A 26,186-nucleotide genomic window follows, 5' to 3' on the forward strand; every position below is an offset into this window, starting at 1 on the left:
TAAGGAGAGTTCAGAGCTAAAGACATGTAAATCAATAAATCAGTAACTCAGTTCAGTGTCATTTCAGTGTTCAAAAATGCCTCTCTTGGTAGCAATTTGCCAGTAGGAATATCTGCTCTTTAGCACTTCAGTCTTGTTCCACTGAAATTAATACAACTCTTCAGTAATTTTGTAGTGCCAAACTGACCTACACCATAAGACGTGCAAATATGGCAGCATTTTAATTCCCTGATTCCAGAAATACTGTTTATACTCCTAGGAGTAATATTTTTCTGTAAAATTAAAAGGCAAAATCAGTGTGAGGTTTCCTTCCACATTGACTTTAGTAAAGATCCTTGGGAATGATCATGACCAAATTTTATGACATCACAACAAATTAGTGTACCAATTCACCCTGTCCTTGCATACTAAAGGGAGGAATCACAACATCAGGTGGGAAATCAGGAAAGCATGGACACGTAAGAGTTGGACTTGATAATCCTTGTAGGTCCCTTCTACTCAGAATATTCTGTGAAACAGATGAGCTATGTCATCATTCCTAAGAGCCTCACATGGGTAACTTTTCCTTGTGCAGAAAAAGAAATTTTTCAGTGTAAAACAGTTAAAAATGTAAATAAAGCAAAACAAAACAAAACAGAAACTGGTTTGATGAGTGTCATGTTAATTCACACCTTAGTACCACAGGCCAATGAAATGGAGCTGCAGGCAATCTGCATTTAGATTCAAGGTCACAGATTCTTGGCTCTTGGTCAAGACAGATAGGAAGATAAGAATGAAAGCACCAACCAAGGACATGAAAGACCTATGCTGATCTTATATCAGACATTATCTAGTATTAAACCTCTTATTTCTGATCTTTCCAACTCAAAAAACCACAAAGGTATAACATCAGGGATACTGACAAAAAAAAAGGAAACCCACAGATGGAAATAGTAATTGTCATTCCATTTTAAAGTAAAACAAAATAAAATACACCAGAACAAACTGATTTTTGAAATACTACTTTCTCTGACAGATTAATTGTCTAGCTTGCATGCTCTTCAACAAAAATACCACATCTCACATGCTTGCACACTTACTGCAGAAGCAAGATTGTCAGCTCATTTGAAGCCCCTGCATGTATTAACTGATATATTAAAATAACAGAAATGTAAAAGATTTCTTGTGATTGTAACACTTAGAAGAATAAGAATGTAATTTTAAATATTTTATGACTGTTCTCTTTGAAATATTTATCGCCTCTTCTATAGCATATCCCATTTTCTATTCTCATTTTTTTCTTTTTCCATTTCTTATTTCACTCTGATATCATTTCTTATCTGTTCTTGCAGTTGCTTTTAGAAATGGAACCTAGAAAAAATTCCTGCTGAAAGATAACAGCTCTGTTTGCAGATTAAATAGTCCATGAGGAGATTTAGCACCTGCAGGGGAGCTGATTCTGCGTGGTGCGAAGCATCATCAGTCACGCTCTGAGCATCAACAATCACAACCAGCAACACTGCCCTTAAAAGTGGCAGTGTTTCACTGGATCCTACCATTTCAAAGAAGATAGAAATAAAAGTAAAAACAAAAATCAAGCCATGGCTTAAATACGAGTTTACAAGGGCATGTAGTGACAGGATGAGAGTAATGGCTTTGACCTGAAAGAGGGTAAGTTTAGACTGGATGCTAGGAAGAAATTCTTTACTGTGAGGATGGTGAGGCTCTGGAACAGATTGTCCAGGCAAGTTGTGGATGTCCCTGGAAGTGTTCAAGCCAGATTGGATGGGGCTCTGAGCAACCTGGTCCAGTGGAAGGCATCTCTGCCCATGACAGGAGGGTAGAATTAGATTTAAGGTCCCTTCCAACCAAGACATTCTAGGATTCTAAGAGCAATGGAAGACATTGCAATTTAGATCTAAGTAATGTAACGTAACTGTGATGGGAATATTTTATACTTCTCAAAGCCAGAATTACCAATGTAATTTTAAATGAAGCATCCAATAATAAATAGTGTACGTACTAAAGACCTCACTCTTGTACAGTTAATCTACTCTGCCAGCCTCCTGCACAAAACAAAAATCTGAAGACAAGAAAGAACCCAAAACTTAGGATAAATGTCTTAACGGTGACAGACAACCATGAAGGAAAATCCTGTAAGCTATAATACTCCTCTGAAAGCAAATTAAATTAATTAGAAGGTATGACTACAAAAAAAAAAAAAAAAGTAAAATTTGAAGAGAAATATAATAACTGAATTTTCTTTGATTGAGCCTTCCAAAACATTCCCTGGTTTCCGATAATGACATACAGCCTGAGGCAGTTATCTAGCATTTCCCTATAGGATATCCTACTTAGAATTACCTAATACAAAAAAAACCCCAAACCAAACCCAAATACGAACACACAAAAACCCCCTAAAACCACAAAACCAAAATGACAAAACAAAACAAAAAAACCCACACCAAAATAAAAATGTTTTTAAAATATGTTCTTGAAAATCAAGTTTACTGAATTGCATGCATTACATTAGGTTAAAAAGACATACAGGTGTTCATACTTCACAGCGGTGTGAATGACAAAACCAGTATTACGTCTCAGTCATTGATATAAGCACTGAACAGTTCCTAGTGCTTTTATTTTCGCAGTATCCAGGTATTTCTTCTCCGTGGCCAGGACAGTATCCATCTACTGTCCTGACCACAGAGAAAAATGAAATCAGATGGATTTACCTCACTTCACTTCTGTAACTCAAAGTTAGTAGTTATACATAGTCCAAATTAGATGCTTTGGTTCCTACAACATTGAAAGACAACACCCCACCAGATCCAGAAGGTCATTTGTTCCAGCATTTCACGCACCTTCTTTAGACTGGGCTGACTCAAATCTCTCTCCACTGGTTACAAGGGCATCCTGGGTAATTAACCAATTAGGCTAACTCAGCTCCATAGGCAGTTACAGTTCATGATTCCCAAAAAGTAAGTCAGATTAATACCTAGCAATAAATTTATGTGCCCAAGTTATATAGATGTTCTGATTTTGACTACAATAATCTGGAAAACATCAGACAGTGAAAAAGGAACAGAGCAAATGACACAGTTAAGCCAAGCCCTCGTCTAGTATTTCACTCAATGGATCATCCTCGTCCTTGGAGTTGCACACATTTTTAAATAATTTTAATTTTAAACCTCCTTATTTTCACAGGACTACAAGGCGTTTATTCAGTAGAAGTACAGCTGCTTACCTGACTTTCCATCAAAGTGGAAAGTAGTGAGATAACAAATTGGCTCTGCTCAGGAAGGTTAACTCCACCTTTTTCTCCTTTCTTTTTTCTTTATTATTAATGAAAGCAATTTTGACACCTGAAATTGGGTTCTTTCTTTATGTAGTAAAAACGTGGCATATGTCTATAGCCAGAATAAAAGTAAAAACAGGATAAAAACATGCTTTGAAGATATGCAGAGATGGAAACAAGATTATGTTATTACTATCAACCATCTTCACCTGCATGTCACATAAATCAAGGTTCTGTAATCTCATTTAGCACAAGATCGAGTATTACTTTCACAGAATATGCTGAGTTGGATGTGAACCACTGTTCAAAGAGTCCAGCTCTTAGTCCTGCACAGGTGACAGCCTCTAGAATCAATCACATCATGTGTCTGACAGCATTGTCCCAATGCTTATGGAATGCCATTATGCTTGATGCTGTGACCACTTCCTGGGGAGCTGTTCCAGTGCTCAATCACCCTCAGGGTGAAGAACCTTTTCCTAATATCCAACCTAAACCTCCCCTGACAGAACCTCAGGCCATTCCCTTGGGTCCTGTCACTGGTCACTACAGAGAAGAGATCAGTGCCTGACCCTCCTCTTCCCCTCAAAAGGAAGTTGTAGACTGCCATGAGGGCTCCCCTCAATCTCCCCCAGGCTGAACAGACCAAGTGACCTCACCCACTCCTCACACAGCTTCCCCTCAAGGCCCTTCACCATCCTTGTGACCCTCCTTTGGACACTTTCTAACAGTTTAATATTTTTCTTACATTGTGGCACCCAGCACTCCAAGCAAGGCAGCCCCAGAGCAGAGCAGGACAATCCCTCCCTTGCCCTGCTGGCCATGCTGTGCCTGATGTCCCCCAGGACAGGGTTGGCCCTCCTGGCTGCCAGGGCACTGCTGGCTCAGGTTCAACTTGCCATGGACCAGGACCCCCAGGTCCCTTTCCACAGCTCTGCTCTCCAGCATCTCATTCCCCAGTCTCTCTGTACACACAGGGCTGCCCCATCCCAGGTGCAGAATCCAGCACTTTCCCTTGTTGAGCTTCAATGGTTGGTGATTGCCCAGCCCTCTGATTTGCTGAGGTCTCTGCAGGGCCCTTCTGCCTTTGAGGGAGTGAACAGCTCCTGCCAGTTTTGTATCATTTGTGAACTTGCTTAGTGTCCCTTCCAGTCCTGGTCCAAGTCACTGATGAAGCTGTTGAAGAGCACAGGGCCGAGGATGGAGCCCTGTGGAACCCCGCTAGTGACAGGTCACCAGTCTGATGCCACTCCATGCTCTGTAACCCTCTGTGCCTGAGCCATGAGCCAGCTGCTCACCCATCACAGTTTATCCAGCTGTGAGCTGGACATCTTGTGCAGAAGGGCTCTGTGAGAGACAGCATTGAAAGCTTTTCTGAAATCCAAAAATCTCATTACATCAACTGGTTCCCCTTGATCAGCCCCATGGGTTACCTTGTCACAAAAGGAAATCAGGTTGGATAAGCAGGACTTTCCTCTCATGAAGCTGTGCTGGCTGTGACCAGTGAGTGGGTTGGCTTTAAAGTGTTTTTCCATACCTCCCAGACTAATCTTCTCCATACCTTTACCAGGCACAGAAGTGAGACTGACAGGCCTGTAGTTTATGAGGTCCTCCTTCTTGCCTTTTTGGAAAATTTCAATAATATTTGTCAGCTTCCAGTCAGTTGGGACCTCTCTGGATTCCCAAGGCTGCTAAAAAGTCATTGAGGTTTTGCAATAACATTTTCCAACTCTTTGATGATTGCTGTATGAATCTCATTAGATCCCATAGGGATCCAGAAGGAGCAGCAGATCCCAAATAATTTCAGGATCAGGTGGGAATTAATTATTCTCCCAGTCATGGCTCTCCAGCTCAGCGCACCCTTGGTCCATCATCCTTGTTGAAGACAGAGGCAAAGAATGGGTTAAACACCTCTGCCTTGTCTCTGTCCCTATTTGTGAGGAGACCATCTTCATTCTGTAATGGGACAATGTTGCCTAATATCAATATATTTGAAAAAACTCTTTTTATTGTCCCCCACAGCTCTGCTCTGCTGAGTTTTGGCCACATGAATTTTCTCCCTACAGTGGCCAACAGTGGCTCTGTGTTTTTCCCATGTCACCTGACCTTGCTTCCACTGGGCATACATCTTCCTTTTCCTCCTTATCTTTAAGAGAATATTCCTGTTCTGCCAAGATGCCTTACCACCTGTTTGACTTCCACCATTTGGGAATTGCCTGCTCTTGTGCCCTCAGGAGGTGATTAAAAAGTGACCAACACTGACAGATACCAGCAACTGCACAAAACATTTTCCCAAGGGATCTTACTCACTAATTCCCTGAGCAGTCTGAGGTCTGATCTCCTCAGGTCCAGAGTCAAGGTTTTTGCATTTTTCCTTCTGTTAACAGAGATTTTAAACTTGATCTCTTTGTGGTCACTGTGCCAAAATGGCTTCCAATCTCCACTTGCTCACAAGATCCACTCTGTTGACAATCAGGAGATCAAGGAGAACATCTTTCCAAGCCCTTTCCATAAAGTTGTCATTCAGGTTTTTAGGAATCTTCTGGCCTGGGTTGTACCAGCTGTGTGATGTTCTCAGTTAATTTCAGGCAAGTTGAAGTCTCCCATAAGGACAAGGGCAGTTGACTTTGAAGAGTCCCTTAATTCCTCAAAGAATAATTCATCATTGTCCTGTGCAGGAGGTCTGCAGTGGACTCCCACAATGGCATCTGCATTATTTGTTTGTCCCTTGATTCTTACCCAGAGGCTCTCAGCTGTGCCATTGGCAGCTCTGAGCTCCATACATTCTGCCCCTTCTATTCCATAGAGTGCCACCCCTGCAGCTCTCCTGCCCTGCCTGTCCCTCCTGAAGAGCCTGGAACCATCCAACAGGGCACTCCAGGCACAGGATCCGTCCCACCAGGTTTCACTTCTGCCAGAGATGTCAAATCTCTGGAACTGGGCCAAAGCCTGGATTCCCTTGTTTGTCCCTCTTGCTGGGTGCTTTAGTGTGGACACATTTCAGGTGTGGTGCATTGCACCAACACCTCCTGAGGCAGATTGAGGGATCCTGCTGGTGTTCCTTTCCCCAAGTACTGACACCCCATCCCATCACTCATCACTGGGCAACCTGGCTTTATCCCTTTCCCCCTTCCAGGCTGGTTTAAACCTCTGTCAGTAGCCAGCTCCTGTGCTAGAGCTCTTTTTCCCCTCTGATATTGGTGCATCCTGTCAGGTGTCAGCAGACCAGGTGTTGAGTAGATCATCCCATGGTGAAAACCCTAAATTTTCTTTGATTACACCAACCTTAGAGCGTGCATTGATCTGGCTGGCTGTTACTATCAATATTATTCCTTGTTACTGGAAGGATTGAGGAAATCACCATCTGTGCTCCTGGTCCATCATAATAGTCTATTTTGATTTTTGACTTTGGTTAAACCTGTACAAAAACTACCTTGCTAGAGATCCTCCTTAGCAGCAAGACAGTCAGCTGTGCATCCTAAGATGGAGCACAGATGATTTTAAATAGAAAGCCTTCTTCCTACCCATCTCTCCCATCTACCTCTCATTATTCAGCAAAACAGTTCAGACAAATCCCATTTTCATTAACTCTATGGCTTAAAACTGGTTGTAAAAACACTGATTTAAAAAATCCAGCACCCTTGGATTCAACAATAGAGAAAAAAGATGCAGGACAGATCACTATGAACACCTGAAAGGGTCCCAGGTTTGACCTTCTGGAGGCAGGCATGTGTACATGCCTAAACCACTCATGCAGTTAGAGCTATATCATCAAGTTATTACATTTTTAAATAAATACATGTTCTGAATGCTGCAGTAAAACTGGTGGTTTCAGACACATTAATTGAGGGAGCTTCATGCTGAATACATCTGCTTAAAATGCTGTTACAAATGTCATACGTGCAAATGAATGCAGTCTATCCATCAGCAGTGTTTTTTACTGTGTTTTGGGGTAAAGCACAGGCAATCAAACATAACCAAGGGGAGAAGTGAAAGTTCTCTTCTACAGTTTTTGCAGTGCATTCCAAGAGGGACTGAGAGCATCACCATTCTTACTGAGCATATGCTGCAAGAAGTCAGAATTCCTTTCATTGAGTTTATAGGAAAATAAGAAAAAGTGGCAGGAGTAGAAGGAAGGAAAAAAGACAGAGACAACTCTAAAGAAGTAATTTAATTGCGCACAGTGTGTCTGACTGTTGCTGAGTAAAACAAAGACAATTTGATTCATTAAATGGAGACTGCCATTTTTGTAAACATAGACTGCAGGCTATTGATTTAACTGAGTAAATTCCATCTATACTGGGACATTTTAGGAATGCACTAAGCCTTTTATATCACTCCAAGCAATTTGGTGAATTTCTCTGTGTTTCATCTTTAGCTGTCATTAACAAGTGTTTATTTAAGTTAATTTAATAGCATCTGTAGTGGGAGTATTGAATGTGTGCAAATTCTTGTAACCTCCATTAACAGGCTTCCAGCACAGGGATAGAAGACTCAGTTCTAATAAGCAGCAAAAGATGGTCAGGTGCCCTTAGCAAGGAGAAGGCTTGACCATGCTGGTCATCTTGTTTTGTGGTTGTGACATAGTAATTGGGAACAATTTGTCAAACCTAGGCCAGACCCCAAATCGAACAAATAATTCAACGGATATGAGAACTGGAACATATTGGTTATCAGAGCCTAAAATTAAAATGTCATGGAGTCCCAGCTTGGAACTAGAAGAAATTCAATGACTGAAACTGCATTTTAGATAATAATTTCCTCACAGAAGAGAAAGTGTCTTAAAGCCTAAGAATGCCACCACATCTTTCTATCTAAATTAATTTTGAAATTTGAAAGAGCTGCTTTCTTTTTAATCTTATAAAGAGAGTAAAAAAGAAAAACTCGGATTAAAGAGAAATTTCTTTTAGCCCAGTTGTCGTCACTTTGTAGACCAACGCACTCAATGATCCTTGTGGGTCCCATTCAACCAAGGATATTTTAGGATTCCATGAAGTCATGCTTCACTGAGTGCCTCACTTTCTCTACTTGGAAAAACATGAATTTCCATCAAGCTGCTTGCCTGCTTTTCATCATATTCCCAGGGATCTCTCAGCACTTTGCTATGCCCTAGGAAAGTACACCTTACTTCCATTTCCACAGAAGTTCTCATTCATCATCTCTTATTAGGTCTCAAGGTAAAATTTTCCATCTGTTTACTCGAATTGTTTAAAGGAAGCAATCTATCACAGTCTATTCATTCTGCATGAACTACTGGCATCAAGTGTAACAGACTTACTGTGGTCCCTGCCCTACAGATTAAAAGGTAATCTCAAACAAATGTAAAAATTACTGAAAAAATTATAATGTAGAAACAAGTTAACATAAATTCTCTTCTGCTTGTTAATGTAAACTGACTTTTCTTCTTGTACTTCACAGGGTCTTGAATGCATTCATAATGACCAAACATGGGGAAAAATGGTATAATGATTAAAATCAGTACTTCTTGTAGCACAGGAAAAGAAAATCACATATAGTTCACAAGAGCATGAGAAGAATGACAGAAATTTTTATACTATAGAATTGAAATTTTGCAGCTTTCCTAAAGCTGTTTTTTATGTCCCATGAGGAACAGGACATAAAACTACAAATCTTATATACATCAAACAAATATCCTCAGTATTATGAAAATAGAAGTGATACACAAATAATAATCTCCTAAGAGCATACAGAACTACAAAGTAATGAACAATGAATGAATCATGTTTAGGTATTTACCATGAGTAGGGATAGATAAAAAAGTCACATGTATTGATGTCTTCTTTCCTTCCCAAATGATGACCCGACTTTGTTTCTTGCCAGCTGGCCTATGAAGGAGCAATTGAAGCAATCAACTGGCAAGGAACTCTAAGCCAAGAGTGATAGTGATCTTTGCTTCTACAGTGACAAACTTTAAAATGCCATCTCAGCTTCCCTGTGCTATTTCTTTCAGCCAAGAAATCTAATGACCTCCTTCTATAACAAGGCTGCTGTAGCTACAGACAGAGTTTATCACAAGTGAATGAAGCTCAGCTGTGCAGAAGAAAATTTTCAGACCAGAACAATCTTCAGTGAGAGCTAAAAAGCCTCCCTGTCTTGTTTTTTTCTAAGTGCTGCAGACACTAGTTGATTTTATTAACACAGTATTTTATAGCATATTTGTGGTGCACACATAATTTACAAAACCATCTTAAAAGTACAACACTGTTGGATAAACAATCTCCCACCTGGAGAAGGGAGAGAAAGAATGAGCTGCATATGACAAACATTTGTCAAGCTACTTACCACATTTCTGCAAGGCAGTGAGAAATTCCCTGATAATGGGAGTAGGAAGCATATAAGCAAAGGAGATGTAGAGTGAGTAGACAACTGGACAGGATAAATTATTTACAAGAAAATGTGGCAAACATTTCTATTTTTCTAAAGGATTAATAGTGCTCATTACATTGGTACCTGTAACTAGTTTGCATGGAAAGTAATAAATATATATTTCAGGCTTATAAACAGTCATTTCTGAAAGGAAATAAGGTAATGTTGGCTTATTAAAATTCAAAAAGAAAGATTTGAAAAATCCCAAGACGTCAGCTTCTGGTGTAATGTAAATCAAATTAGCCCCAGCAGACACAGGTAGGTCACCCCCATTTAAACAAGATGAAAACTGTCCTGTTGTAGTCAGTTGATTAGAACTTACTAGGAGAGCACTTGCCAGCTCATCAAAGTGTGGTCTTATTGCTGTTAAGCTCCTTCTCATCCAGCACCTTCCTCTGGATTATTAACATTCTTATTCAGGTACAAATGCACTGCTGCTAAACCTACTGCAAGTCACATGCTATAAATCTGTTTGGAAGTTTGATTTTGTGGTCAGGGGACTCTGACAGTATTTTATGTAGTCACCAGACACATCACACTTACATATGAATTTCTTTGCTTCAGCCTCCCCATGCATTTACCCTCCTATGTCTCTCCGGACTGCAGATCTCTGAAACCAGAACTGGCTTGGTATTTCTGTCTGGCACAGTGTCAGGGTTTAACAAACAAGAATTAGTAACAATATTCCAGAGGGTGTTGTGCAGCGCCGGAGGAAAGCTGTTGTGAGGTCACATGTCAGCTGTGTCTGCTTGCTGCCAGCAGGCTTTAAGGGGTTTCAAGGAGAACCCCGGCAGAATACAGAGCAGGAAAACCCCTGTGGAGTCATTCATACAAACTCTGCATCCCGCTACCAGAAATAACATCCTGGGGAATAGGGTTGGGGAAAGAAAAACAGACAAGAAAAAGAATAAAATAAGCAATAAACTAGACACACACGTACAGCTAAACTGCTTGAAAGTGAAAACTCAGCAGGGAGGTAAATGTTGCTACATAACTCTGAGACCGCATACGACACAGAACCTCCAATTTTCATGCAGTTTAATTGTGAGTTCTTTCCTCCTTTGGGAGCTAAATCAGTGAGAACCATATAACTTAAAGTGGCTTGTAGGAGGCTCTATCTCCGGCAATCAGTGCCTAGTTTCATTTTTTCATGAATGCTCCCTCTGTTGTTGCAAGCTTTGTTTCTCCGCTCCTGTATAACTGGATTGCAAAACAAGGTGTGTGGGAATTTTTAGATAGAAAAGTCTGCTGAATTTGAATGAGACAGTTCTGCTCTCTCATTTCAAACCACACCAAAGGGCAGATGCAGAGGGTGTAAGAGACATACAACTAAGGGCTCAACAAGGAATCCATAAAACAGATTGAAATGCAAACTGAGTGGTCCAATTGAAAAAAAGCTGTCTGGCCTTTTATTTTTTAATTAAAAATCCACTGCATGATAGCCTTGTAGTAAGTTAAAAGCGGGAAATTAATGATCTTGACAATATTTGCAGAACTGGAACATTACATTTTCTGTGACTGAAAGGGATGTGGTGAAAATCAATCAGAACCAAGATACATACTTCTTTCCTCTTATTATAGTTTTAATAATTCAATTACTGATTTCTTTGAGACTCTCCTCCCTATTGCTTCCACTCTGACTCCAGAATAAATATTTTGATGTTGACACTAACTTTTAACCCAAAAACATCTCTGCATTCATGTCTGGTGTAGAATTAGCAGCCTCAGAGAATGGCATTTCCTCCCAGATCACTGCACGGGAAGAGAATGGACAGTATAAAATGCTTTATAGAGATCCTCCCAGACCATGTATGAAGATGATAATTTTAAGGTGAATTAAGCTGCATGTTGCTGTGACAGCCAGTGAATATGCAGATTTACACATTCAAGTAACAGGTACAGTACTTTGGTTTATGATGGCAACCATCCAGGATCATTGCAGCTGGCAGTTGCCATGTACTTGAGTGAAGTACAAGATCAGACTGGTTTGGGTTACTGTCACATTTCATTCATTCTCAGAACTTCTTGGCATGTTCACTGCTTGGTAATATCTAGGTGCAGTTATCCCACCACTCCTTTTATTAACAAAGGAAACAACTAAATAACTCAAAATTACATGCTATTACTTCAAAAGAGTTACAGACCAGAGTGATTTTTGACGTCACTTCTCATGATTCCAGGAGGGGGAATTAAGTTTCCTGCAGTAAATGCTGGAAAGGTACAAGGAAAAACTCTACTGAAGAAAGAAACCCCAACCATTTCTGCCTTATTAAGGCAGAAATTCACCTTAAGAGTTACATTTACAATGTGCTTTCAAGACAAGTGCACACATTTCCAAGCTTCCCTCTCTCCACAGCCAGCCATCCCTCCCTCCCTCCATGTTTCATGCAAGTTTCTACAGCAGCATTTACAATCGAGTGCCCTGCACACAGACAACAGCAAAATACCCCTTATGGGTGAGTGAGGAACAAAACATCATTTGATGCCTTGAACAAAATGCAATTAAAATGATAACAGCACTGTCTTTCATTCATTCATTCACTGATATTCTCAAACAATTAGGATATGTATTCCTTCACAGTATTTGATGAGGCAAAAGAGAATAAAAAGTGCCACAAATCACCTTCTCAGGCAAAGTGCAGCTTTGGTGTGGATGGATGAAAAGAACAAAAAAGCAAAGGAGGGGGTTACACAAACAAATACCTGCTCAGGTGCTGTGTGAGCTGGGTCCTCCTGCCGCATTCAGCAGTCTGGGAGAGCCAGACTGGTGGCAGGACGGCGGGGCAGCCTCAGCCACCCCTCACCTGCAATGGCATCCCCTGCCCAGCCCTGGGACAGGACACTGCACAGCCCTGCAGGAGAGTGCACAAAACAGGACCACGGTTTCCACATGGAGCTAAAGCCCTCAGAGATCCCCACAGCCAGCCAGGGACTGGAAGACAGCAATGAGAGGTGAGGATCCATATATCACCCCTCATAGGGATCCTCATGAGGGATCACTCACCATGCAGGTGCAGTCTCTCAATTTTTTTTGGCTGAATATAACCTGCTCAGATTCACACTTACATACATCCAGAACCGGCCACACAAGTTAAAAAGCTGCTCTGGACTGCTTTTCAGTGGGTAGTTTCCTGCTGTCACCAAATTTCAGCATGGTTTGCCTTCATGCTGTCCTTAAAACAGAGAACTTTAACTTGAGCCTTTGACTTGACCTGACCCTAAATTCTCCATAAGATTTCAAACTACAAAAGTTGTGCAGGTCCAGGAATGGATGTTCTGGATGCTGGGAGAACTGGCAGAGGACCAGGGTTAGCTCAGTGTGCAGACACACAACTCCATCTCTGGATCAAGCCTACAACCTCCAGTCAGCTGAATGCCTATAGCAATCAGAAAGACAGGCTAACCACTCTAGATATTCTGCATGAAGGAGAATCTGCCAAATACCTGAGCAAGATACTATCTTTTTCTCTTCTGTTCTAATGATTTTAAAATCAAGTCTCATTTCAAGTCTAAATATATAAGATTGAAGCCTTCAGTCATAAAGGGTCATTAGGACCCTTTATGTCTTTCTGCTAAATTAGGTGTCTCTCTTCTAGAATAAATACTTTCACCCGGATTTCCTTGAAATACAAATGTCACCCTTTTGCTTTTTCATTAATAAGGGAAGCAGATCAAATTTCTCACTGCAAGAAGCATCACCTTGTCAATATTGTCGACCTTATTAAAAAAAAAAAAAAAGGGAAAGACTTATAGGCAGAAATACTTTCTGAATTTCCAGGAAGTGCCATTATAGTTTCCCTTATGTACTGGTATGTATTAGACCATTATCCCTATTTTAAAATAACATAATGTAGTCTGTAACTCTGGCCATGTAATTTTTTTAAAATGCTTCTAAAAATATTCCCTTTTTGTTTCCAGTATAAGTATGAAGTGGAATTTCTAAATATTGCTGGAAAAAAAAATCCAGAAGAATGAAGATTAATCTGGAACTTACTTTCATTATATATCACCAGTTCTGGAAGTTCTAAGCATTCCCTACCTTAGGGAAAAAAAAACCAAAACCCAAAAGCCAAACCATTAAAAAACCCAAAAAACTAAGGAAAATAAATAATCCATTAAAAATAAATAAAACAGAAAATATCTGGCTATGGATGTTACAATGCACAAATCTGATGCTAAGGAAGAGTGCAGCTTAAAAGGTAATAACTTGCAGAGTTATATTAATTTCTGCAGTACTGCAACCAATTTACAAATAACAGGGATGCCATCTGTTCTCTAAAGAGCCATGTAAAAAATGCCTGCTGGCAATTAAGAGGCTGTACACAAGACACAATTTCTGCAGTTTTCACTTCTTTCACCTGTTTTACTTCCGTTGCTTGGTACAGAAACCATGTAATCACAAATACCAGTAGATGGTCTTTCTACTGTTGTTTTTAATATTTTAGCCTACTTAGCTTAGATATGTACTTTTTAAATCAGTGTATTTGGTATTCATGACTAATGTGAATTTGTAGATGAGATCCGAGAGAATTATGTGGATTTAGGTTTAGAGCTTTTCCTATCCTGGCAGACTGATATTAACTGAACATTTATTCTGCTCTGACTAATGAATTTTCTCTCTCTGGCCTCTCAATTATTGCTAGTTTTCCCTTTCTCTTTTTAATAGTTATGGTACATTAGTGTAAGCACTGCTTCTTTAGGTTTTTGCTGTTAGTGAGACTTTGCTAACACGTGGATGGGAATGCTGCCACAACTATTTCACTGTTACAGATTTTCACAGTCCTAGAGGGCTTAAAGTTAAAAGAAACTATAGATTTGTTAATGCATTCTGCAATTTGATTGCATTAATGTATTCAGTAACATGCTCAGATCTTTGGAACAAGTCTGTGGGCTCGGAATTGTATTTGAGAATGATTCTTATGTACACAATACCAATTTGGCACATGACATAATTGCTATCCAGATGAGTCAATAAAGACATAGTGAAATCCAAAACAAAGTCATACAGGAGAATTAAATGACACAGGCTGCTATTTTACTTGCTGCCATGCATGCTCTCTTTGGCCAAAACAAGCTTTCCCTAAGAAAGGGGTTCCAGGACACTGCTACCATAATGCCTTGGAAAGTTTAGCTGGGCTTTGGCAGCAGAGCCATGATGATTATTTTGGTTTCCATTGCAGAAGGTCTATTCAAGATCAAACACTTTCTTTTAATGCGTGCCCGCCCTTGAAGGAGCACATAATCCTCCTCTAGATGGAACAGTGTAAGGATAAGGAAGAGCATGAATTCAGCCCTAATTTTAAGCTACAGGAACACCTGGGCTCCTGCAAAAATCTATACTTGTAGCAAAAAACACTTCCACAAACACTGTGCTAAATCAATCCTCCCTGCCAAACCCCTTGAAAGCCTGTATCAGTGTCACTAGCAAGATATGATTGCATTTGTCAGTCACACCAAAAACAGGATTTTCCATAGAGAAGAAGTTAAAGACCAGTTCCTTAGGGCAGAAGATAAACCAGAGGAGCAACTTCAAAACAACTACACAGAACAATCCTGACACGAGACACAGACAAAGCCAAGGGGCCCTTTGGCCACACTGGCATTCAGAAATAGAAATTTGCAATATCATTACTTCCTCTTAGCTGCTGGGAGGTGTCTTTCATGATTGAAAAAAAACTGAGCACGTGTAAATTCAAAACTACACAAAGAACATATAAAAAGACTTCACATTCACTTATTGAATGATTTTAACAGCAGAGAATTTCATACTGGGATTTAAAACCAGAGTATCTTACAGCTGCCAGTAAAAATGCTTCAATATACCTAAGTACAAGGTTGGATTTCCTGGAAATTAACCTTCATTTTGAAGGAATCTTGCTCTTGCTGATGTCTAGTAACAGCCAGCATTGCACTGTGGTGGGCAAAACTGAGTTTGACCCATGAGAAAAATTCAATTGTAAGCAGCAATTAAGTGGATCTGAGATGCATGCAATAGATCTATTTTCAGTGTGGAGAAAGCCAGCTACACCAATTGCACTAATGGGACTTAGGCTTTTAAATTTCATTTGTACTGCATGCTGGAAATCCTACTCTCTTTCACTGATATACAAAGTACATGACCATTATACCTAAAAATGGAAATTGAGAATGATTATCCTGATTCACTTTTGTTTGTGTGAGTGTCTAGAAGTTTAAATAGAAATGAAAAGTCCTGACTTATCATGTTATGTCAGAGTTATTTCTGTTTATAAGAAACGGAGAGGCCTGGATAGGCACGCCCTAGGCTGGAGCTGGGAGCACATCACAAGCAAAGGAAAGCACAAACCTGGGCTCCTCTGGCAAAGCCAGTGACAGGGGGATGCAAGGAGGTGCCAGGGATCAGAGGCACTCATTTTCCTCTCCAGTTCCAAAAGTTTGCATACTTTTCAAAGTGAAAAATTGTTCATTTTGGTACTTGAAAATTGGACTGGAGAAAAAATGGGGACAGCACTAAAAAATTAGTCTTGTGGTGATGAAGCTGCAAAAATAAAGATTTGTCTAGGTAAGGCAGAAAATATCTTTTTACAAATTTGTCTAACAGCAACTGATTTCTCCCAACAATTTAAGGTTGGCAACAGGCAAAGATTCTCATTTGCACCTGTGGCACCAACTTAAGTCTCTGTTTTCTGTCTCTCTTTTTATAACCTATGTCCTGCTCCTAAGGAAATAAAATAAACAGGCAAGAAGCAGGCTCGGTGTCACAAGACTGCAGATCTCACATCTCTGCTGTAAATGTGGTCTCCAGGTGAGAAACTCTCTGCAAGCCTGGTCCAAAGCAGCATGAATGGTCATGACAATGACCACCACCTCCAGCCTTACCTCTCCATGCACAGGCCATTTCTCTGCTGCTTTCCCCCTTCTCCTCACAGGGCTGTATAATCTGTGTAGTGAGGCAGGACATTATCACCATGAAATCTCCATGGCAAACATCCCTGTGAAAACAAGGCAGGGCACTGCAGTCACGTGGGTACCTTCCCTCACCACCCCTTGGAGGAAGGTGAGGGGATAATGATAGATGAGTTTTGCACTGTGCAAACCCATATTCTGTTTCCCATGGCCTGATAGCAATGGGTAAGAGACTGTGGAGCACAGAAAAGCCATACACAAGTGCACAAAGTAATGTGCACAAAACTAACCTAACCACTACCATTACCAGAAGTGCTGTGGTGGCACATTGCTCCATGACTGGGCCCAGGTTCATGTGCCAGCCTTGCCACACTCACTGCTCTGTTCTTCAGGCTCCACCCTTCTACTTTGCTCTGGGACTGGAGCAGAGTCCCAGCCCTCCAGCTACTGGTTTGAAGGAAGAAGCAGCCAATGGAGACAGCTGTTGCACACGAGTCTTGGGCAATTCCCAGGGAAGAGCAAGGAACATCATCTTCTCTGGAACTGGCTCCACTGCAACAAACAATCCATCGTCTCTCAAGAAAACTCAGGAAGGGAATTTTGCTTTTACAGGTATCAGATGGGTCCTGTAGATGTCAAATATAGTTTTACTACTGATTTGTTAGAAACATTTTACTTCCATGCCTGATTTCAATGAGGTTGTTGTTTTTTATGCTCCCTTCCTCCCTTGGTTAGGGTACATCTGATGGACTAATGAAGAAGAAAGAATCTGCTACTGTTTCTCTTTGAAGTGTATCATCCAAAACAGCTGCTGATACTTTTAATGAATGTCAACAAAATATTTATCACTCTGACTACAGCCAAGCTTTAATTTGAACTCTGTCTATGATGACTTCAAACAAAGCACTTAAAAAATCACTAGAACCCAGAAAAAGAGAAATCTGATTGTAACTCTCATTTTTAATTTGCCATGGAGGCATCATAATGTATCACAGTATACCAAAAACTGGTGAGTTCATTGGCAGGCTGTAGAAATACTTCCTCACCACTCATGGAGTTACTTGGTTGTAGTAATAAATAATCTATATTGAAATCATGGGTTCACTACAAACAAAAGCATGCAAATTTCAAAACAGCTGTGTAGCTTTTGAGTTCTCTTTCATGAAAGAGGGGAAAAAGTAAAGAGAGGAAAGAGGAAAAATGAAAAGGAAAAAGAAAAAAAAGGAAAATGAAATAAAGTGAAAGATGGTAGGAACTGACTTACCAATTTACAGTTTAATGAATGGTGAAATAATTTGTTGAACATCAACAAGGTTTTAATGCTGCCCTGAAGGACTATCTGGATGTTCAATAGTGATTTAAGGCTATAACACGCTTCAGTGACCAAGATAAATCAACAAATCAGGGATCTGTATTTGAAAAATGGAAATCTGCTGTTTTCTGCTAAATGCTGAAATAATCTGTATTGTGAATCAATATTATTCTTGTTTTCAATACCACAGAAAAAAAGTAACTCATTATTCACTTGTTATCCCTTCCCTTGCAAAGCTGTTAACCCCCACAAAGATGCTAGTGAGTTGAGAAAACCAGGAAGGAATAAGAGCAAATGGCACAAAAGATCATTTCATTTGCTTGACTAGGCACATTAATGAATTCCACTTAGACTGGAAGAATGCAGGGAGCACCACAGCATCATACATTGCTTTAGCTTGAGTGATTCAGAGTCTATGTCATTAAAATGTACAGTAAACTTTAATTAAGCAATTAGACATAAAAGAGCATAGGCTGAGCTGAAATAATGTTAGACCCCCAAATGCCTTGTTTGTTTTATGCCTATAGCAGTTTCAGCTTTAACTCTATTTCAAAATGACATATGCCCTGTCAGAGCTGTCTAACTGTGGTTATAAAAAGCCACCTCTTTTTCTTTCCTACCAAAAGGCAATTCAAAGCATTTTGTTCTTGCACCCTTGTATAAATCCTTTCAATTCCTGTTAACACATTTGCTGCTCATGGAAGCTGCCTTCCAAAAAGTGTGATGATGGCTAAGAGGCAGGAAATAAAGGGCAAAGATAGGAAGCTTTATTTAGCATGAAAATAAATAATAATTTAGCCCCCAGAATAGTTTTAGTATAGCCTAAAAAGGGTGCCAACATGAAAAATTATTTTAATTAGGACTGCAGGTAATTGTAAAACCTCATTGGAAGAGACAGATTCTCTGCACCTCTCAGATCAGCATGCAAAATGGATAAATATGGAACTTTGATAAAGGACATAAACAAAGACATGATAAGGTAAACTAAACCATAAGGAGTAGTTATGATTATATCTCATTTTTACAGTTTTTCCAATAATTTCCTGCTATAAAAAAATCCAGGTCTCACAAAGAGTCAGTGATGAAGTCTAACCTATAGGCAGCAGCAAAGTGAACAGGGGAATACATTTTAGTAAAAGAAAGGACAGATCAATACAGGAGTCTTACAGCACAGGACTTCACAGCTGAGAGTTTGAAAACAAACGCCCAAAAATCCTACAGAGTTTAGAACAACCTGCCACAGTGGGATCTTGAAACATTAGCTTTCACATTTTAATTTGTGTATTAACTTTTTTTAGGATCCTATGTTGTATCCTAAATCAAATTTTTTTTGGCAGAAACAGGCAGGTATATATTGTAAAAAATATTATTTCAGAACAACTACTAATCAGCATGGTACATTCCACTTTTATTATCCAACAGAACAAAACATATACATAATATATACAAAACAAAACATAGATCTGCAGTTGTTTTTTTTTTTATTCTCCCTTTTTTCAAGCAGAGAGTGGGTATTTCTGGAATTAAAACAACATATTAAAACAGACATCTAAGACTTAAAAAGTAATGAATGAGATGTGATATAGGGAAAAAATTCCAAACCAATCAACCTCAACAGATTTTAAAATTAGAAAAACACAGGTCTGTAAGGTGCATCGTAAGAGGCTTCACATCTGAAGCAGCTTCTACAAAACACCAAAAGAGTGAAAATCTAGAAAAACTGAACACTGGCCTGATTCAATGCCACAGATTTTACTGTATGAGGCTGTCTCGTGGTTTTCAGCATTTACTTATGACAGAGGCAGTACGAGACCTTCCTCCACGCTCAGACAACACAGGGAGCTCGTGACAGCAAAAGCAAACAGGGTTTGTGAGGTATCAAAACTGTCTCTTCTCTCTGCACAGCAGGAAAAATGTCTGTGCAGGCTCCAAGACAGAACTTAGTTCCCAACAAAGCAACTGTCAGGAAAAGCACATGAACCTGAACCTTTTTACCCTTTTTTGTAGCCCACACACACACACAAACTTCTTCAAACAGGTTATTCATTATTCTATGGGGAGTCTTCCAGAGCAGCTCTAACCTCTGTGCAGAGTAAACTCCACAGTGAGGAAATTAGTATCAGTATTAGACATTTGTGAGATCATGACATACTTTAGAGACAGTGAACTCCCATTTTTTTCTACCCCAGTCATGTCATGCTCCTGCCAAAAATTTGTTTTCCTCTCTCCATGTTTTCTGTTCTTCCTTTTAAAATTAAAATCACATTTGAGACGAAGATTTAACACAGCTGAGTTTTCAGGCTGGTATTGAGAATAGTAATTTACCCATTTGAGCTCTCAAATTCAATTTTGTTTATTTCCTCCAAAATTTTTGTCATGTTTCTTCCAAGTAATTTTGGGGGATGGGAAGGAAGTATTAAATATTTTATATTTGGATTTTAGCATAAATAAGTCTGTCAGCAAAACCACAAAGTTCAGTTTGAAGATATCTTTCCAAAATAAAGACATGAAAATAAATGTAAAGGTTACGAAAGCACTTGGCTCACCAGACTTGCAGACTCATGTCCTCTGTTTTTCAGAACAGGAGGAATGTGGATAGTGGCCAGGACATTTGTCAGACAAACTCCATCAACAACCATAACTCAGCCACATGTGTGCAATCTAATAATCCTGGCAGATGAATATTATGTAACATTGAAGTTGGTGGACTTGCTGTACTGAAGAATTTATCTGTGCCTAATCGTGATTTGTTTATAGTGTGAGAAGACACAATTGTGGGATCGGTACAGCAGGATAAAGCAAACTTTTTTTTTTTCTCTTTATTTTAAAAAGACAAATATTAGTCTCAGAAGCAGCAGAAAGAATAAGAGACTAAAAAGAATTATGTCTTATAAGCAAAAAAATAGGTGCCAGTGTGATTTTCCACAGAGATATAACAGGTCATCAGTACATTACATAACATATTAAAAAACCCCTAGAATTGTTATTCAGAGATTTTTTACCTCTGAGGGTCTTGTGGTCGAATCCATAGGTCAGACCACGACTGATCTTGTGATTCCTCTTTCCCTAAAGTCTAACTAGATTTCTTTGGTTGTGACTTGAATCCATTTCTACTTGTCCTATCACCTTTCATTTTTATCTGCAGACAGATGTGAGGTCCTTCCTCATCCTTTTTTCTTAGAATTCAACAATCCCACTCCCATCATCCTCCTTTCACCTTTTCCTTCTTTTTCTTCTAAAATAAGCTCTTTATCAATAAACCTTCACAAAGAATGGCTCTTGAAAGTAGGAAAAGCCAATGCAAACTTACCTAATTCCTGAGTATGCTTCATTTCTGAATACATAGTTAAACTACTTATGAGAGACAACTCATTGTAATGAGTGCACAGAGCTCATACATTATTTAATGCAGGACCTCTCTGATGCAGTTTCCAGAGGTAGGTGACAGGCAGAACTCAGGAAGCAGATATTTCAATGGCCCAGAGCCCGACCTGACAAGACCACTGAACAGAATTTTCAGGTCACTGTCACCAGGGCCCCTCCTCTCTCTCTTCCTTCTGGTCACATATCCCTTTTGTTGACTAACTTCAGCCTCAGAACCTATCACTGCAAGATTTTAACATCATGTAAAAATCTAGACATCAGAATTTCTCAAAAGCACAGTCTGATACACCGGACATACAGAATGTCATTACTGCTCTCTGCACATTAAAAAAAATCCCAACAAAACACCAAAAAAACCTCAAAAAAATAAAAAAATTCCTCCCAAGAAGAAACCCCCAATTCCTGTTTTGACTGGAGAGATTGTCTTGCATATAAAATTAGCAGACCATATATAATCCTGTCTACTATGGATCTCTAGTAAAAGGGTGCACAAGAAGTGCATTCTGTTTGCCAGAATCCTGTACAGCCTATGCTTTAGGCAGAGAACGAAGGACAAGAATGTGTGAGAGCACGAACTGCCACAGCCACAACCTTGGCTAGAGAAGGAGAAACCTCTCCCTTCCCCCCAGGTGGTACCTGTTTGCCTGCACACATGAGAAAGCACATCTCCAGAGGTGTTCTGACTCCCAGGTATGCTCAAAGCCACCCATTCTTCCCTACCTTAAAACTCAGCATGTAATTTGTAGAAACAAGGGAAAAGTAAAATGTCATAAAGTCATACATTATTTTAAGAGGTGTTCAAGTAACCAAAACTCAGTTTTGCCATATCAGCAATAAAAACCCTCTTGCTGGAGTCTAAGTGCTCAGCTTGGATGACTGGGAGAAAGGGCAACAACCAGAGGGAGCTGGGCTTTGTCCCCCCACTGCCTGTTGTGTGGTGCAGCAGATCTCCAGGTCCTCCTTGCCTGTGGGATGGCCAAGAAGAGAGCACAGCCATGCTTTTTTGGATGCTGCTGCCATTTAGCTGCCCTGGTGCAGTCTGTGACCAAAGCAGGCCCTGGTGTAACAAACTGCTTAGGTTTTCTTTCTTTACTATGAAAGATACAATGACCTTCACCATTTTATCCCTCTTAACCACTTCTTTCTTAGTACTAAATGGTATTTCATACATATTTTATTACACATTATATGTTTTGGTGAAAGTGATAGGATCCATTTGTGGTGCTCTATGACAGTCCCTGAACTGTACTCTTATTCTGAGAAGCCTATAAACAGTATAAAACAGAAAAGGGTCCTGCTCCAAACTTTAAATGCTTTTGCATAAACTCATTGCTCATCTTAGGCAGAAGACAAAAAAAAGCATGTGCTTCTCAGTAAACAAGTAGTGATACCTGCTATGAACCAAGTTGCACTGACATACACAAAGAGCATAGGAATTCTACCATCAAGTCTATTACAGAAGTGCTCATCCTTACCTGCATTGATTACCTAAGCAATTTTTTAGCAATTTCTTTTAATAGCATTTATTAAATGCCTCCTTTTTATTTAAAAGGCAGAACTGGACAGACATTAGGGTGAGATTTTAATCTTTAAGTCACGTATAAGGCAACTAACTCAACAATCCCAGATGAAAAGCACAGCTGAGCTCCTCCCGCCACACTAAACGTTAGCAGCAAAAGGAGTTTTCTGCTAACTGTAAGACAATGGAAGCTCAGAATGAAAATATAAACCTTGCATTTTTGAAAACCCGAGAGATTACCAGTGTGTTAAGAGAAATATGACATCTTTATGCCAGATATTGACTTCTCCACAAATCAAATGTTTGTCTTTAGACCCAAACCACTGCAATAGAATATTTGAGATTTGTGTAATTTCACCTTGTAATAAAGGATTACTCTCTGAGAACATGAGAATGCTGATTAGTCTGCTAAGATAACTACACAAATAGAGGTAGACTGGATACAAAAACACACTCTTAGGTATTCTTAAAATATTCTAGAGAAAATATAAGATTTACTATTATGTTATGAATTTACACAAGGTTTTTTTTCTATTTCTCATAAAAAGTATTGAGAATCCAGCTCCATGTAGATACTTTATGATAGTTCTGGCTCAGCTAATTAACTGAATTTAGTTTGCAATTTGTGGTTTGTGGGTTGAAGCTCTATGAACTCCATCCAAGTGGCTCTCAATAGGTAATTAAAAAAGAAAACTAGTAAAATAAGATTAGTTGCACAATCAGTCAGCAGTCATTAGAAAAAACATAGTAGCCGATAAACTTATGGTGTTAAAATTTTCCACTTTACTGGGCCTTCATTGTCTAGTGCATCAGGTAGATGAAAAAAAAAAAAAAAACAACAACAAAAAAAAATCCAAGGAGAGAAATGCAATTCACCTCTTTACAGCATTGCTTTCGAAGACATCCTGATATCCCCCTCACTGCCTCACTGTGACCAACTTTTGGTATTTGCCACAATGCAGAAGAGGATCTCATGCAAGAACTTGAGGACATCCACACAGTAGCATTTTTGCTCACCTTTCCTCTCACCACCTTCTGAGAATTTGACTCTTCTTCAAATAAAAACCATTAAAATTAGCACTATTACAAATACAGAGGGGGTAAAATCAAAGGAAAATTAATAAATTCTAGCAATTTCTTTTTGGGGTAAACCAGAGCTATGTCAGTCTGCTGGCAATGTAAGTACACAGAGAGTCCTGGAGTTAGAATGGAGGAAACAAGTACTCCTGTCTTCTACAGCAGAAAGAAACATAATCTTCTTTTATTAATAGGTCAGATTTCCCTGCACTTATCACAACTGGAGCAATAAAATTTCATACTGTGAACAATCACACATTGGATATTCTTAATTATAATCTGAAAATTCAGAGGTACTTGATTCTTTAATTAAATATTCTCCTAATGCCTTTAACTTATAACTGACTGGTAGTATTCTCATAGCTCAAATACATCAGTTTGAGAGGTCTGAACTATCTGTACTCCTAAATGAATTGTCATGTAATTATAACAGCAACAAGACCATTGATCATCCCATATATTTACCAATGAACTGTGAGCAATACAATTCCACAGAGAGCAATATTGAAAGAAGAAGCTGAGCAGACAGCAGGCCAGACATGAGTGCAAACCAGAAACTTTCAATTTGCATCTAGACTTGTTATTTTCCATGGATTACCACCCATTCAAAGCTTCTATACAGCCAAGGCAATCAGAGAATTGATAAAAAAAAAAGGATGCAGTGACATGACTGCTACATGATGCTGGAGAAACCCAAAGGCCAGTTTTTCTTTTTTCATTGATTAATATCTCAAAGCAATCCTTTCAATATAGGGAGGGCTTCAACAAATGTTTGCTTTGATTGCAAATCACTTTAGAAATCTCTGAAATATAAAATGGGTAAATGAAATTACAGAAGCCAGGACTTTGTCTCTCCTACTTGTGGTGGAGGAGTTTCACAGTGACACTGAGGGCAAATGTCAGTGCTCCTGCATGCAGAACATTCTGTGCATTATTAACATTTTGCAAATGCCCAACTGATTAAGAGCTCACTACCACAAATGCTTATTCACAGAAATAATTGCTATTCAGATAAGAAAGCCTAATGAGAACAACGGGTCTACTAAGATGCTCACAACTAATGACAGACAAAGATTCTGCTTCAAATGAGAAGCTAAAAAAGAATCAAAAGAAGTCTGGTCTATTCTCTGCTTTCAAAAATAGTGACATAGGCCTGAAGCAGGAAAGTTAAGTTTTAGTTTTAGGTCAGGTGTTTCCTTGATGATATTTTGGGCTGCGTTGTGCAAGAAATATTCATGACCTAGCTAAGATGTAGGTGGACAACACTCCCTGAAAAATTTAGGAATTTCTACCAAACACTGTAGTAAATTACACAATAATAACACAAAATTTTATGTCCTTTTCACATTGAAATGATCTGATTGCAAAATGTGACAATATATTTAAAAACAACTTTTTTTCATTTTATAATACACAATAACAAGAAATGAGTCACAAAACCAAGATATGCCATGGCATTATAACAACTATGTCCTTTTGCATTTTGCAATACTGGAAGTAAGAATTAATACTGCAATGCTTCAATCCTATTACTCACTGCTATTTCAACAAGTGCTTTAACAGAGCACTCAGCAAACACTTGTGGCTTCCAAACCAGAGTTCTCTTGTGCTGATTACAAAGCAGGTACCTTCCTGGTGTATGGTTGTCAACATAAACAATCAGTCACGAAACCAACTGAGAATACCAAGGGGGAGCTGCTGAGACCGGGTTTGCAGGGTTACACAAAGCACAGCAGCTCCCCCAGACCAGCTCAGTCCCCAGCACACCATGATGCAGCATCAGCCACGGAAATGCTTGATGCCTTTGGGCTACACACAGGCTTTATCCTCCTCTTGTTTTCTGAATCAAATGCTGTGCAACTTGTGGCCACATAAAGGTTTCCTTGGGTATTGTAGGGCCAGAAGCAATCTGAAATATACCTAACACTGGGATAGAGAAATGACATTTCTGTAAAGCTCTTTTAACATTAAACTTTCACTCATGGACACATATGTCTCGGTCTACAACTCAGGATGGGTGATGAATGTTAAGTTTGAAACAAGATGCCTTCAACAAGATGATCAGTTGCATAATTTAGCCAGTAAAGTTCTGTTATAGTCTTTGCCAGACCCACAGGAATAATTACTATTGATGTCAATGAGAACAAAGTACACATAGAAGCGTAAATTGAAAAAAAATCATTTCACAAAATCATAGAATATTTATTATATTCTTCTGAATATGTTAGTGTAGATTCCACACAGCAGTCATGGATTTTCATTTTCATAGTCTATGCCATATTAATATCCATATTTTTCTGCCTCTAGGTGTAGCATTTGGCAGTAAGCCATTAAACTGTGAAGTACAAAGG

At 39.2% G+C, this 26,186-nt stretch overlaps 1 protein-coding gene across 3 annotated transcripts in view; it reads right to left on the reverse strand.

The window, feature by feature from the left end:
- Nucleotides 1–26,186, reverse strand: part of PLXDC2 (plexin domain containing 2) — a 258,860-nt gene that overhangs the window by 187,373 nt on the left and 45,301 nt on the right. The window contains exon 2 of one of the 3 annotated variants that reach the window (XM_026795772.2): nucleotides 16,517–16,629. The exons of the other annotated variants lie outside the window; for them this stretch is intronic. Within the exon in view, the coding sequence (XP_026651573.1) occupies nucleotides 16,517–16,607 (91 nt within the window). The 5' untranslated portion in view covers nucleotides 16,608–16,629. The remainder of the gene's footprint in view (nucleotides 1–16,516; nucleotides 16,630–26,186) is intronic. 3 annotated transcript variants of the gene reach the window in all.

Source organism: Zonotrichia albicollis, chromosome 1 (genome assembly GCF_047830755.1).
Source record: "Zonotrichia albicollis isolate bZonAlb1 chromosome 1, bZonAlb1.hap1, whole genome shotgun sequence".
Lineage (NCBI taxonomy): Eukaryota > Metazoa > Chordata > Aves > Passeriformes > Passerellidae > Zonotrichia > Zonotrichia albicollis.